At 42.6% G+C, this 16114-nt stretch overlaps 3 protein-coding genes across 3 annotated transcripts in view; 2 read left to right on the top strand and 1 right to left on the bottom strand.

Moving 5' to 3' along the window:
• Positions 1-16114, top strand: part of LOC131499605 (zinc finger protein 677-like) — a 355569-nt gene that overhangs the window by 270398 nt on the left and 69057 nt on the right. The window lies entirely within an intron of this gene.
• LOC131499583 (zinc finger protein 665-like) overlaps positions 1-16114 on the top strand; it is a 335470-nt gene that overhangs the window by 269866 nt on the left and 49490 nt on the right. The window lies entirely within an intron of this gene.
• On the bottom strand, positions 7860-15537 carry LOC131499587 (endogenous retrovirus group K member 13-1 Env polyprotein-like). Its single transcript, XM_058707678.1, has 2 exons — positions 15456-15537; positions 7860-10273 (listed from the first exon to the last, which is right to left on the bottom strand). The coding sequence occupies exon 2, from the start codon at positions 10270-10272 to the stop codon at positions 8284-8286; it is 1989 nt and encodes a 662-aa protein (XP_058563661.1). The 5' UTR covers position 10273; positions 15456-15537; the 3' UTR covers positions 7860-8283.

Genomic DNA, 16114 nt, shown 5'->3' with positions numbered 1-16114 from the left:
TGTTTTTGTGCCAATTGTATCCTCCTTCTTATGGAATTTTAGACTATGTCCCAAATTGTATGAAAAATATACACACACAGCATTAACATTCTTTTTTTCTTGGTTCAATATTTCCATAAATATTATCATATTACACTTATTCAATAATTTTTCCTTCCTCAATCAGTGACCTAGGAAGGAGATATTCTTATACCAAATCCTCTGAAATGCTACATAATATTCCATGTTGATTACCAATGAACCATCTTTTTGAAACACCTCCTATTTATACATGTCCAGGGCTAAATATGTCTGTCACCTGCTGTCAGACACATTATGACAAATAGATCATTAATCATATTGATCTGTGCACATGTGGGTTATCCATATGGTTCTGAGACATGGGATTCCTTCACCATCATGAGCACATTTTCACTATTGATGGGGAATTGCTAACAGGTCCTTGCACTTGGATATAAAACATAATGTCCCACCAACTGTGACTTCACATGCCACACCATATATTTTTTATTTCCTTTTCTGTTCTGGGGCTTCCTGTACCTCTTCCCCAGTGTGGCAGGGCCTCAGAAAGAGTGGAGGCTTCCCAGGAAAAAGGGACTGGAGAGAGGAATTCTTACATTGAAATGTGGGGATCTTCTACCCTGCAGACCCAGGTGTATATCCAGAGCAATGCTGTGACTCTGGCCCCTGGGTTCCCACTGAGTCCCAGGGACTTACTCCTCACATGCTAGTGCTACAAGTAGTCCCCACCCAAATGCCACACATTAGATTATGTGTCCAAAAGACTCCCAGCACATCCCTGCTCCATACTGGCCACGAAGGCCAGTAGAGGAAGCTGGTCCCTCCAAAGACCTCAGCCTATGAACCACTTACCTAGAATGCACTTGGCCTCAAGAGCACAGGTCTGAGTCAGAGCCCAGGCACTCCTAAGACCAGAATCTGTAGCACAAAACTGTTCTTTCCACCAACTCGATACCATCCCCTCCATGGGTGCTTCATTGTTCCTCCCCTATTTTAATTCTCTTCCTTCCCATGGATGTATGGGGAGATAGGTAAGATAAATCCATTATTGGTGGGTGCCCAAGGACAGAGGTGCATACCTGAATCCAGTGCTTCCTGTAAATCACCTGCCTGAAATCTAACATCAAGGTCCTGGAACTGGACACCCAGAACCATCTTGCATGGTATAAATGAATAGGGCTCCCCATAGACCCTATTCTAAATTGGCCCTTCACAGATGCCTCCAGATTACCTGGTACTTCTAGCATAACTGTTGGGTCACAAACTCATGAGCTTCTGGGTGAAATCTGAAACTGGCAGTCCACAGAGGGTAGACAGACACTGAAGAAAGAGGCAGGCCACTCAGTTTGGTAGGTGGCAGCTTTAATGAGCAAAGGAATTTAAGAGGCTTGTCTTGGGTGGCCACAAGATGAGTAGATCTTCATACCCATCTGCCAGAATCTTAGAAGTTTATGGAGTGGTTTTAGCAGGATTTAGTCACGTGTACTGCATAGATGGTCTCAACAACCTCTTACTCTCAAGGCTATGTCGTTGGAACAGCTCCTACTAGGCACAGTGGGCAGTGTGTATGTTCCAAGGGAAGGAGAGGGAATGAGGAGCCTGTTGCCTAGGGCAAGCTCTTAAGTCAAGCGGTGGTCACATCTTCTTGATGACCTCTTCCATCAATAACACAAAGTTCAGCCCTAAACTCAAATTCCCTCAAATCTTTACCCAAGAATGAATGCTTCTGGCTGTCTAGGATCTGCAGGACATAACAGAAGAAGCATTTTAAAAACTTAAAAAAAAATTTTAATGTTTTTATTTATTTTTGAGGCAGAGGGAGACAGACTGTGAGCGGGGGAGGGGCAGAGAGAGAGGGAGTCACAGAATCTGAAGCAGGCTCCAGGCTCTGAGCTGTCAGCACAGAGTGAGACGTAGGGCTCGAACTCACAGACTATGAGATCATGACCTGAGCTGAAGTCCAATGCTTAACCGACTGAGCCACCCAGAAGCACCTAGTTATTTTAAATATTGTTTATTTTTGAGAGAGAAAAAAGAGAGAGAGAGAGAGAGAGCAGGGGAGGGGCAGAGAGCCAGGGACAGAGGATCTGAAGCAGGCTCTGTGCTGACAGCAGATAGCCTGATGTGGGGCTTGAACTCACTAACTGTGAGATCATGACCTGAGCTGAAGTCAGATGCTCAACCAACTGAGCCACTCAGGTGTCCCAAGTTACAGTTATTTTAAATACTTGATATGAAAAAATTAATTTAGAAAGAATAAGAAAATATAACAGGTATAATGAAGATTGGACACGAACTTGTTGAATCCATTCTTAAATATATGCACTTTTGTATTAGCCATAAAGGCTACTTCTAAATAAGTAAAAAAAAAAAAAAAAAAAATTAGTGTATTCATTTGGGTATTTTTCCAAGAGAGATACCTCAAATTTAAGGATTCATATTAAAAAGATGAAAAATGTGTTTCATGTAAATTTAAACAACTAATGTCTGGATACACATATCAAATAAAATAGAATTTAATGTTAAAGCAGTTTGCTATTATTTTTCATTAATTTACAATTTTCCAATGTTTTGGATGCAAAACAAACATAATTTGATCCTAAACGTATACTTGTGCATTTATAAGCACAACAATCATGAATACACATATGTATATACATTCAAATACAAATACACAGATGGAAATACACACAAGCATATCGTTTAGTGTGTAATATGTTGTACATATCTTTAAGTGTACCGTGAGTTTAAGATATGTTTCTCATTTCTTTGATAGAACATATATATATATATATATATATATATATATATATATATATATATATCAATATATCAGGCAAAACAAATTCTTTGTTTCTTATATTTAAAACTTCAGTTCTTCCTATTAGCTTTATGATATAAATATAGTGGAAACCAGTATTAAAATAATTTGTAAAATTGTAGAAATGTCCATTTTCTTCCTTTCAATAGCCACAGGCCAAAAATTACACATCAATAAAGTGGATTCATGGTTTACCCCTCCAAATGGCCATTCCCCCATCACTTCTTGGGTAATGGAAGACACTGCCCTAACCTTATTCTTTACCTCTGGGTGATGGGATTGCACCTTGGGAACGTATTTCTGCCAACATGCCCAACTGGCATCTTCACATCATAGAAAGAAACTACCTTATGCAGATTCCCAAATCCATAAAATTTTATCCCAAGTGGAATGCATTTTTAATAAGCAACACTTTGCACAATATTTTTTTAAAATCTGCAAAATTATATCTCATTTGTCTGACTTCAGTTTAAATGGCTACTTCCCCATGAAAATGTTTTAAATATACTCCTCTCCTTTCATAACGTCTTATTTCAAATGACTAGGGTCTCTGTGAAGATGTAATGTAAAATTCATTACTTATCCCTCAATGGCTGTACTATCTGAAATTGAATTTACCCACCAATTTCACTTACTGCTCTTCATTTTTCAGTTTCTTGAATGACAATCTATATTGGTGCTCCTGTTTTAGGGAACTTTTCCTACAATCTTATTAGCACTCAATGTCTGGAAAATTTGTGTCAGGTTGAAAGCTGTATCCTTTTTGTTTTTTTAAAAGTCTTATTTATCTTGAGAGAGCACATGAGTGAGGGACAGGCAGAGAGAAAGAATCCCAAGTAGGTTCCCCATTGTCAGCACACAGCACAACACAGGGCTCGATCTCACAAACCATGAGATCATGATCTGAGCTGAAACCAAGAGTTGGATGCTTAACCAACTGAGTCATCCAGATGCCCTGAAAGTTGTATTCTTAATGACTTCTTTATAATCTCCAAATTGTTTCTGGAATAATCACTTTATAGAAGCTGAACTCCTCCACAGCAAACGTTAATAAATTTCAATTACATAGGACCACCTGGGTTGCTCAGTCGTTTAAGTGTCCGACTTCAGCTTAGGTCATGAACTCACAGTTCATGAGTTCAAGCCCCACATCAGGCTCTGTGCTGACAGCTCAGAGCCTGGAGCCTGCTTCGGATTCTGTGTCTCCCTCTCTCTCTCTGTTCCGCCCCCACTGGGGCTCTGTCTCTCTCTCTCTCAAAAATAAATAAAGATTAAAATTTCAAAAATAAATAAGTAAATAAATAAATAAATTTCAATTACGTAAATATTAACATGATTATATTTCATTTACAGTTGCCATTCACATTATTTACTTAGGAGCAGAAGGTTGGTCATTCTTGTTTGCTACTCTTGTGACTATTTCATAGCTGTGTTTCTACACTGAAGGGGATTATGAATAAACAAATAACCATTTGAATAAACATACAGTTTACATGTTTGTGACAAGTTTAAGTGATTTGTGTTCCTTTATAAGGAAAGCAGAGGGTAGACACTCTGGGGTCATAACTCATGAGCATGCAGGGGCTGACCGTAGGGAAACATGCAGCGATTAGTGTAGGAGTGTTCCTCAGCCACAGGCTGGGGTTGTTAAACACTACCACGCAAATGTGCAAGAATGACAGTGCCCACAAGGACACAGAGGTGCTCACCAGGACAAGGATGCTTTGGGTGGCTCTCGTCTCAGGGGAGGATCTGGTGGAGAGATTGTTCCTGAGAATGTATTGGACCTGCTGCTTGTGCCTGCTTGCGCAGGATGAAGGCCATGGAGCCACTGGCCCAGATTGTGAGCCCCAAACAGAAACCATCATGGGATAATCCTGATGCTACATACAGTGACTGTACTATATAGCTACTACTTATGCAATAACAGTAGCCATAATCTCTTTTCCTTGTTATGTTTGTGTTGCTCCTTTTTCTGGTCATAAAGAAAAGAACCATAATATTTAGCATCATGTTCAGGACCCAGCAGAGGATGTTGGAGGTGCCCAGGTGCTTCAGAGCTTTCACTTTAAGCCCTGCCCACCTGGAGTCCACAGGACTGATCATGATCACCTGGAAAACAGTCAAGAGGCAGATGGTTCCAATGGTCACATTCCTGCCCACTTTGTGAACATAGAAAACAAGTTTGCATTCAAAATTGCTAAGGGAATGTTCCACGTCCAAACCTACCATGTTTGGAGGATTCCTTTGGAAAAAAATAACTAAGAGATTGGCCACAATCAGGTGCTTGAGAATCAGATCTGTGGACATTGCCCTGCATTCTCTCAAGTGAAGGAAGAGATAATGGCAAAGAAGAGAGAAATTCCCCAGAACCCCAACTATCGTCTGTAATAGAAAGATCAATCTCATTGCCAAATCCCTGTTGGCCTTTCTCCCAGTTCCCGGGGAGCAATAGTCATCTTCTGAGCCAGAGATTCCTGTGTGGGGACATGAGGCATGATTACATGTGTCATGTCAGCTTGAATTCAATATTTTCTTCTTACTTTAGCTCCCACTTAGAAATAATTGTTTACAATTAACACATTTTAACAGGTTTTCATGTATTGACTGTTAATGTTAGGTACTTTCTACAGAGTGTGATTAATACTAGAAAAGGTGTGTATGTACATCCTGGATTCTTCACAACTTCATGAGAGTGTCAGTATGAGCATTTTCATGGACAAAATAAGGAGCGCTGAGATGGAGAAAGGTTAGTGATTTGTCAAATTCAAAGTTTTTACGGGAATGGGGACATTTGAACCTGACTGGGCTGGTATAATGGCAGTGCCTTTAAGCACAATGCTGTTCTAACAAAGCTAGTTAGATGTATTCTTCAAAATACAGGTGTATATTTAGATGTTTTGTACATATAATTTTATACTTGGCATTTTTATATTTTTGTAACAAGTTTCCATTTATGTGTAAATTTTTATTATATAGGCTAAGACCTATTATGAATAAGGTTATAAATATCTTCATAAAATCTAGGTGCACTGATTGTAGTATAATTGTATACAGACCTGCTCCATGACAAGTTACATTGAAAGAATGCACTACTGGCTGTGTGGATTGGCCACAGAAACACTAATTTGCTTTTATATCAGCAATGAAATGACACCTATCACAAAAATCACTTAATGCTCTATTATGCTCTGAGCTATGGAACTTGAAACACCAATATGTGATAAAGTACTATAGAGTAGAAACTCAGTATCACTAATTTCAAGTTCCAAACCAATGTGTTTAGTAACATAGCTTAAGAAAACACATTGACGGGGCATTTGGGTGGCTCAGTTGGTTAAGCATCTGACTCTTGATTTTGGCTCAGGTCATGATCCCAGGGTTGTGAGATTGAGCCCCACATCAGGCTCTGTGCTGACAATGTGGATCCTGCTTGAGATTCTCTCTCTGCCTCCCTTCCTCTGCCCCTCCTCTACTTATACACTCTCTTTCTCAAATAAATTAATTTAAAAAAAGAAAACACATTGGAAATAAGGCAAGCTTTGTTAAACATGTTTACCTATGACACATATATAAAATGAAATCTCTAAGATGTGAAAACTTGTACATTTTATAAATTGAAATTTCAGAGTTTGTGATTGATATAATATTTTTAAAAAATTTTTAAATGTTTTTATTTTATTTTTGAGACAGAGAGAGACAGAGCATGAGCAGGGGAGGGGCAGAGAGAGAGAGGGAGACACAGAATCCGAAGCAGACTTCAGGCTCTGAGCTGTCAGCACAGAACTCAACACGGGGCTCCAACTCACAGACCGTGAGATCATGACCTGAGCTGACATCGGACGCTTAACTGACTGAGCCACCCAGGTGCCCCGATATGATAAAATTTTAAAAAGGAGAATTGCTCACAAGATAGTTTTGTGTCTAATGGCCATCTGAAATCCATTTTGTAATATTGTCATTTCTTTAAGTGCTCCTCCCCTAATTCAAAGATGGAAAAAGGGTCTTACTAACATCAACAGATCATGGATGTTTTCAATAGGAAAAAATTAATGTCTCTACTAATCACATCACACACCTTGAGTTAGAGAAACATTTCTCCTCCAGCCATTGTCATTCATATGCACTGCTTCTGCAAAGGATTTGATAATTCTGTAGATTTTTTCTAGCGTTTATTAACCATGGGGGTATTATAGGCACCTGTAGTAATCCTGACCCACACTAGTAAGGCAGCCTAACTGCAGATCTATTTTAGAACTACAGCCATGATTCACATTAAAAGTCACATTTCATAATCACTTGGATTAAACACCAACTGTCACTGTCAGGGTTATACTAAATCACATCAGGAACCATCAGGGATTGGTGAAAGTCTAGGACCCTGTCTCTCTTTACCAATTCAACTCAAGCATCAGAATTATTCCTCCTTCCTGTGTGGCTTTGGCACTGGACCAGGCTGAAACCCAGAAGCGTCATTTTGTTTCCCCAATATGATCACTTACCTAGACTCCTGATACCCCTCTTTGCTTGCAGACTCTGCCCCCTTAGACTGAAATAGAAATATTCACTGGAGTCTCTCTGGCTGCCAGGACAGAGGGGTTAACACGATGGTCACCACAGCTAGTATCATGTGAGAGAGAGGTTAAGCTGCCAGACCACTAGATACGGGCTTGCGGTTCTGTGATGTCGCTTCCCTATGGAACTGCAATTTTCTCTTCACCTGTATCCACAGTGAGAGTACAGGTTTGGGGGTGACAAACTTTTTTTCCCCAATTATTAATTGCTGAAAACAACAGCAGGTTTCTAGTTACCATCTCCAAAGAGACCTTTGCAAGTATTTGGAGGGCTCTTTCTTCTCCTTGATCCCTGGAGGCAGACAGGGTCTCATAGGGAGGAAGGAGGAAATACTGAAGTCTGACACGTGTGGGACTAGCCATGAAACACGTGTGTCTTGTCACGACCGGTGCGACAAACACCGAGATCAGGGTCCTAAGGGTAGGGGAATGTAAGAAAGAAAAGAGAAGCCAGTTTGGGAACAGGAGGGTCCCCTGGGCTGATGGCCCAAGTGACGACTTTATTGTTGCGGTACACAATCTTTTCTATCAAGATTCTTATGGGTCAGGCCATTCTAAGAATAAACAGTTTTCACATGATCGCTGCCAACCAAAACATTTAGTTCCGTGTACATTGTGAACTTTCTAAACGGGTCACCGCAAGACCCTGTTGATAGATTGCTAGCGCGAAGCACAGTTCCCATGTTTGTTCCTATTTGACCCGGGATAGAAAGGGGTAACATTACTGCCAACACCCACAGACCACAGGCTTCAGGAATTAGATTTCTCGGCCTTGGCAAGGCTTTCGTATGCCTTTGTAAGTGGTGGAACGGGAAGGGGAACCACTGGGTTGGCTGAGTCAACAGGGAGCCGTTGCTCAACCCGGTCTTAGCCTGGCACCGGGGTCCGGCCTCCCACATTTCCCCCTATTGTTTGTAATTGCAACATGTGCATCCTGGCTTGGTATGTGGTAAAGGCAGTGAGACCCCATTTCCAGAAACAACACAGCAAGACAAGTATAACAGATATTATGGAAACAATTCCAATAAAGATCCAAAAGGAATGCTGAAGAATATTAAATGGATTAAACCCATTAAGTTGGTGCAGTATGGTTCCAGCAAGACTTCCAGGGTCAGGGAAACTGAGTGAGCTACTTGCAATAGCATTTATCTCTTCTTGTAGCTGTAAGAGGTCTAAGCTAGTGTTAGCGTCATGCCAAATCCCTTGCAAATGACAACGTACTTGTCCCCATGTCATATTGGTATATTCTAAAGGGGTAACACAGATATGCTTATATGCATCATGACAAATTAAAGAAAGTCTGGTATGCAAAACAGCAAACTGATCACCAAGATATATCAATGCTTCTTGTAGTGCCTCTAATTGGGCTTCCAATTTATGGTCTATTCGTTCTTGAGCGGCAAGCGCCTTGGATACATTATGAGCCAATTCATTTACATGGGATGCTGTTTGGGCACTTTCATGTAAGGATATTACAGATACAGTTGCAGAGGCAATTACAGTCACTGCTGCTATAAGTCCAGCAATCAAGAGTCCAAGAAACCGTCTGGTCCTGCGCAGCCGTTTACTGATTTCTAAGGCCAATTGCATCCCATAATTAGGATACCAAGGTCCTGTAACATTTACTGGCAACATCCAATAGGGAGGTTGTAAGACCAAGTAAACCTTCATTTCACTTCTAGAGGGCCCATCTACTGGTAGACAATTGGTCAAAACACAAGCAGGACACATCAGCCGGTATAACTGATGACCATCTTCTTTCACTGGAATAATAGTCCCATCTCCAACAATCAAATAGTAGGGAGGAGGAACACAGGCACGCAATTGTAGAGCTGGAGAAAGATAATATTCTGGAAAACTAAAGCTGTCATTAGTATATATTTTATCAAAGGTAGCATATAACTTCCAAAGATCAGAATGAATTCTTCCTTCAGGGGATTGCAAAATGGTTTGTGGGATAACCTTGTGGTGTTCCTGTACCTTGTTAGGAGGTGGGCCCATATCTCTTAAAGGAGCCACTAAAGGTCTCCTTGTTTCCCTTTGTACTTCCAAAATAGCCATAGGTGTTTCTTGAAAGAATGAATGCCAGGCCTTTCGGGAATAATCTGTAATCGTATAGTTTATGCCTTTAGGAGTCATCCTCAATGAAGAGGATTGGGCACATTTACCCCAAGGTGAGTCCCCAGTAAGGCCTTGACCAACTGAGGGACATATAGGAAGATTCTGAGGGGGATCACGCGGTCCAAAAAACATCCATTCTCCTAATAATTCTCTCTTTTGCCAATAAGCGGCAACGGAGCGGGCCACCCATTCAGAATTATGCTCGCCATTTTGCCACATAGTATAAGTAATAGATCGCCCTACTGGTTTCATACCCAAACACCCATAAGCAAGTTTGTACGGCGTAGACTCCCTTTGCAGGCAGATGGGTACTCCTGCAGAGAGCGCCGTCCAATTTATAGAGGCCGACACAGTGGGCAAAAACCCTGCATCTTCCCCTCCCATAAAGGCGAGGTTGGTGTATACTTTGGGTGTGGGGTCTCTCCATGTTACAGGTTGTACTGTAGGAGGACCTACCATGTATGCCCAATAGAGGGCAGACTCCCCGGCTGTAGTGAGAATGCACAGGCATGTCAAGAAGACATGTGTGGCCGTTACCTCTCTACCTGAGGCCATCACTACATCAGTGGCCTGGGTCACCAGGTTCTTTATCTGTCCCCAGGTTGGTGTACTCGCCTTATGACTCCGCCGTCGTCGCTTTTGGGGGGGTTCCGTCACTGTCAATTTGGCCATTTTTCGGCACAACCGTAATATCTCTGAGGAGCCGAAGCGGGACCCAGCGCGGCGCTTCCTCATCCTGTGGAAAAACACAAGCATACCCTCACCCTTTCCGAAGGACTGGGTCTGGGCCTCGCCAAATGCCTTCCGGCATATCTTTCCATCTTGCCATTCAGAGAGGTTCTTGATTCCTTCCCCAGCGACGCTCTGCGGCAGTCATCCCTGCCTCATTGACATTTAAAAAATTTAAAACATACAACACAAGAGTGAGGTGTACATGTGGGGAATACTTTATCTTTCCCTTTAATGTTTCCCCCTCTTTAAGTTTTTGCAAATATTGTTTTAAGGTCAGGTGAGCTCGCTCAACAATGGCTTGTCCTGTGGAATTACAAGCAATGCCAGTTGTACGGTCAATTCGGAGTCGGTGGCAAAATTCTGCAAAAGATTTAGAAGTATAAGCACTACCATTGTCAGTTTTTATTTTATGAGGTTTGCCCATTGCTGCAAAGGCAGAAAATAGGTGATTTTGAACATCAACAAATGCTTCTCCCGAGTGGGTTGAAGCATGTATATAGCCTGAGCAAGTATCTACAGATACATGTATATATTGCAATTTCCCAAAAGGTAAATATTGGGTGACGTCCATTTGCCACAAATCATTGGGCCGAAGACCCTGAGGATTAATGGCATAGACCAGCTGCGGGAAGAACTGCGGACAGATGCCGCATTGTTTAACAATTTGGCCGCTTCACGAGATATTTTGAATTCTCGTCGAAGGGCTGCCGCATTCTGATGAAAATTATCATGACTCCTTTCGGCTGTTTCCAAAGGAGTGGTAATGGGCAGAACTTGCAATAAATGGGTTGCTGCATCGGCTATCCGATTCCCAGCAACTAGGGGACCAGGCAGATCAGTGTGAGCTCGAATGTGAGAGATAAAAATTGGATTGTGCCGTAGATTAAGAAGTTTTTGTATAGCATGAAATAGATGATAAAGTTCCTCATCCGCTGTCAGTATAAAGGCAGTGGGAAATTGCAACACGGCTTTGACAATGTATTGGCTGTCAGAATAGACATTTATAGATTCCGGGTAAGTTTTTAGGGCTACCTGTACAGCATAAAGCTCGGCCCTTTGGACAGATTTAGTCGTATAATTTAAAGTGATCAAATTTTTATGTTGAGAAGTGACATAATACACTGCAATTTTACCCTCTTTACTAGCATCCACAAAAATGGAGGCAGCATCTTCAATCGGCTGACAAACAATAGGATTATAGGGCAAAATATCTATAAGATTAAAACCTTGTATTAAGAATCAGAAGGTAGATGAAATTTAATTTGGCCTGTAAAATTAGCCAAGGCAAGTTGCCATTCGATGGACTGAGCAAAAGCAGCGTCCACCAGCTTCTGTGTCAGAAAGGCACATGTAATAAATTCTGGATCATGCCCAAAGAGCTGAACAGCTTGGGATCTTCTTCTAATGATAAGGAGACAAACCATAGATAGCAAAGGATTAATGACATGCAGGGAGTGTAAGGCTAAATGTAGCCATTCAAGTGGGCCATGAGATTGCCACAGAATTGCAAAGGGGATGACCTGAGGTTTTAATATTATTAGATACAAAGGCTGAGAAGGGTCAATTCTAGTGATGTGGGCCTGCTGAATGGCCTGTTCTATATGTCTTATAGCTTCTTTAGCTTCTTGAGTGAGACTTCGAGGGGACGCTGGAGAACTATCTCCTTTTAGAATATTAAACAAAGGCAGTAATTGTTCTGTGGTGACCCCTAATGTATTTCTAATCCAATTTATATCTCCTAATAACTTCTGAAAATCATTTAGAGCAGTCAAATGTCTGGTTCTAATTGATACTTTCTGAGGTCGAACAGTTGATGTGGAGATGAGATACCCTAGGTATTCAAAAGGGGCTTCCTTTTGAACTTTCTCAGGGGCAACAATCAAATTACATGCTTTAAGGCATCTTTGAAGAGAAATAAAAGACTCCTGTAATAATCCCTCAGTTTCAGCAGCCAAAAGTAAGTCGTCCATATAATGGATACAATATACATGGGGAAAACTCTGTCAAAAGGGGTAATTGTTCTGGCCACAAACTCTTGACATAAAGTCGGACTGTTAGCCATGCCTTGCAGTAAGACCTTCCACTGATACCGCTTAGCAGGTTCCTGTAAGTTAGTGGAAGGCAGGGAGAATGCAAAATGTTCTCCGTCGCCAGGGGTCAACGGAATGGTAAAAAAACAATCTTTTAAGTCCAAAACTGGTAATTGATATTGTAAAGGAATGGCCGATGGGGAAGGGAGGCCGTGTTGCAAAGCCCCCATGGGCTTCATGACAGCATTAATTGCTCTCAAATCTTGCAGCAACCTCCATTTATTTGACTTTTTTCTAATCACAAAGATTGGAGTGTTCCAGGGACTGGTGGAGGGAACTAAATGACCTAATTGCAGTTGTTCCTCTATGAGGTGAGCAGCAGCCTCCCTCTTAACAGTAGGTAAGGGCCACTGGTCAACCCACACTGGAGTGGAAGTCATCCACTGGAGAGGCATAGCGTGGGGAGTTTCCAATGGCCCTAAGAAAAACCCAGGCCAAAATGGTCTCTCTTAGGTTCGGGGATATATGGCTCAGGGTTCCCTTGCAACTCTTTCCCCAAGCCTTTCCTTTCAACATAGCCCATTTCTTTCATAAGGTGCATAATGAGATTAGTCTGTTTTTGAATCGGGACTGCCTTAGTCTCCAGAGTCAAATCCATTGCAGTTAATATGTCCCTGCCCCAAAGATTAAGATCTATATTCAAAACAAAAGGCTGAAAAGTTCCAGTCATACCATCAGGCAGTCTCCAATGTAAGTAATCAGAGCTTTGCAATGGAGCGGAGGCGTAACCAACACCTTTAATTGGAATATTAGTCACTTGAGTAGGCCATGTGACAGGCCCATTTTTTTGAACGATAACTCAGACATCTGCACCTGTATCCACTAGTCCCTCAAAAGGGATTCCTTGGATATGCAATGTAAGCATGGGCTTTTCTACAGAGATCACTTTAGCCCAATAAAGATCTGTGGAGCCGAACCCCTGATTTCCTCGGTAAGGTTTAACAGCCTTATTGTTGGAGGATATCCGGGGTATCAAGATCAATTGTGCTATGGGAGTCTTGGGCACAAGCACCAAAGTTCCCATAGTTAAGCTGGCCAAAATTTTTATTTCTCCAGTGTAATCTTCATCAATAACTCCAGGATAGATCATCAATCCCTTAAGAGTCCAGCTAGATCTTCCCAATAATAACCCCCAAGTGTTCCTGGGCAGAGGTCCCCATATCCCTGTGGGGATGGCTTTAGGGGGCTGTCCTCCTTCTAGGTAAACGGACTGAGCTGGGGTAAGATCTAGTCCTGCACTGGCGGGGGTACCGCGGTGTAGCTGGCTGATACCTGGGAGGTCTCCAGTGTTGGACACAAAGGGTGAGAAGGTGCCTGTGGGAACATTGCCGCAATTGTTTGAGGAGCCTGCGGCTGGCCCCGCTCCCAGTCTCCCTGAAGAGGATTGCCATTACAATCAGTTTTAGAGCGGCATTCATTGACCCAGTGATACCCCCGTCTACATCTGGGACAAATAGTTGCCGGCTTATTATTAATGTTAGGGCCACTGGGCAAACCGGGGGTGGTTGGAATTATTTTTTTACTATGACATTAAGCCTTCATATGGCCCTTTTGGCCACATTTGAAACACACTATTCCACCCAACTTCCCTGGATTAGTTTTTACGTTTTTACCCTGAAGCTGGGCATGCACCTGTAAGGGGTCCATTCCCTTTAAGGTGGCTGCCAAGGTAATGCCCTGAATATAAGATGGTCCAATCTCAGCACACAGTCTGATATAATCCTCCAAGGTACCCTGATTTTTCCAAGGACGAATGGCTGCCTGACATGCAGAATTAGCATTTTCATAAGCCAATTGTTTTGCAATAATGGTACCTGCCTCCCCATCAGTAATGATACGACTGACTGCAGTCAAAAGACGCCCAATGAAATCCTGGTACTTCTCATCTGGCCCCTGCCTAATTTTAGATAATTCCTCAGTTCTGCCCACTGTGGAGGGAAGTTTTTTCCAAGCTGTAATGGAACAGGTATTAATTTGATTATACGCGATTTCAGGGTAATCCAGTTGGAGGCCCACGTCATAATATTGTCCTGTACCTGTGAGCATGTTGAAATCCACAGGTATATTAGTTCTTTTATTATACATGGCTTGTTTTTCAGCATTCTCTGCAAATTCCACTTTCCACAAAAGTTATCACCCACACTCAAACAAGCCTGAGCAATGACCTTCCAATCTCCTGGGCATAACGCCTCCCTGCTCAAACTATCAAGCATAGACAGGGTAAAGGGAGCTGTTGGACCATACTGGGCTGCAGAGGATTTCAAATCCTTCAGCAACTTAAAACTTAGGGTGGAGTACACTCTCTGTCCCCCCTGCTGAATAACAGGGTCAGCGTGAAAAGCAGAGGTGTCTTCCCCATGCTGTTGCGCTTGGTACAGAGTCCGCTGCAAAGGGGTAGCTCCCATAACGGGGTAAGGTTCAGTGGACTGTTGATTCTGAGTAATAGGGAAAGCCAGGTGAGGTAAACCTCTATCTCGTGCCTGAAAGGAAGGTCGTTTTAAAGGTACCTTCTGGACCAGAGGGGCCAGGAAGGTAGGCCTCCTCTGGTCTTCCAAATAAGGCCCATCATCCCCCTGATCCCCAAAAGGGGAGTTGTCATCATTTTCTGGATCCTGTACAGATAACTGTTCTAGGAGGGGGAGAGGAGGTAAAGGTGAAGGCACCCGTGACTGTCCCGAAAGAGCATTGAAAGTAGTTTCTGGAGGGAGAGGAGCATCTGAAGTCATTAGGGGTTGGGCTACTTCCGAGCTAAGAGAAATTATTTCAATAGAATCCTGAGGATCAAGGACCTCTTTAATACAGGTCCAAGTAGACCACAAAGTCCCTGGAACAGCAGCCTCACGAATCTTCATTTGATTCTTAAGTTCTTGACCAACTCGCTGCCAATCCTTTAAATCAACTGTACCCCCGTCTGGAAACCATGGGCAATAATCGTGCACCATGTCAAAAAATTCCCTAAGGGCTGACTGAGAAACCTTAATTCCCTTCTCCTTCATAAGAGCCTGCAAGGCAGTTACAAAATATCCATGTTCCGCGGACTGTTTCTGTCCCATAGTTTTACTCCCTTCGTCTGTGCTGCTGGCACAGTTCCCCTACCTGAATTAGACGCTGCGCGGTCCGCTTTCGCTTTCCTCCTTGTTGTCTCAGGTCCCTGTTCGGGCGCCACTTGTCGCGACCGCGACCGGCGCGACAAACACCGAGGTCAGGGTCCTGAGGGTAGGGGAATGTAAGAAAAAAAGAGAGAAGAGAAAGTTTGGGAACAGGAGGGTCCCCTGGGCTGATGGCCCAAGTGACGGCTTTATTGTTGCTGTACACAATCTTTTATAATATAAGACTCTTATGGATCAGGTGATTCTAAGAATAATCAGGTTTCACATAATCGCTGCCAACCAAAACATTTAGTTCTGTGTCTCTTGTGAATTTTCTAAACAGGTCACCGCAAGACCCTGTTGATAGATTGCTAGCGCGAAGCACAGTTCCCATGTTTGTTCCTATTTGACCCGGGATAGAAAGGGGTAACATTACTGCCAACACCCACAGACCACAGGCTTCAGGAATTAGATTTCTCAGCCTTGGCAAGGCTTTTGTATGCCCTTGAGAGTGGGGGAATGGGAGGGGGAACCACCGGGTTGGCTGAGTCAACAGGGAGCCGTTGCTCAACCCGGTCTTAGCCTGGCACCGGGGTCCGGCCTCCCACAGTGTCTCACTGAATTCTCTGTTCCCTTGAAAAGTTTTTCTTCCCCAAATAAATTATT

The sequence above is a fragment of the Neofelis nebulosa genome, chromosome 17, assembly GCF_028018385.1.
Source record: "Neofelis nebulosa isolate mNeoNeb1 chromosome 17, mNeoNeb1.pri, whole genome shotgun sequence".
Lineage (NCBI taxonomy): Eukaryota > Metazoa > Chordata > Mammalia > Carnivora > Felidae > Neofelis > Neofelis nebulosa.
The sequence above is the reverse complement of the archived record's forward strand: the minus strand, read 5'-3'. Positions and strand labels throughout refer to the sequence as shown.

What these genes read in the sequence shown, in the direction of transcription:
- LOC131499587 (XM_058707678.1), bottom strand. Translation starts at nt 10,272, where the DNA reads ATGAGGAAGCGCCGCGCTGGGTCCCGCTTCGGCTCCTCAGAGATATTA.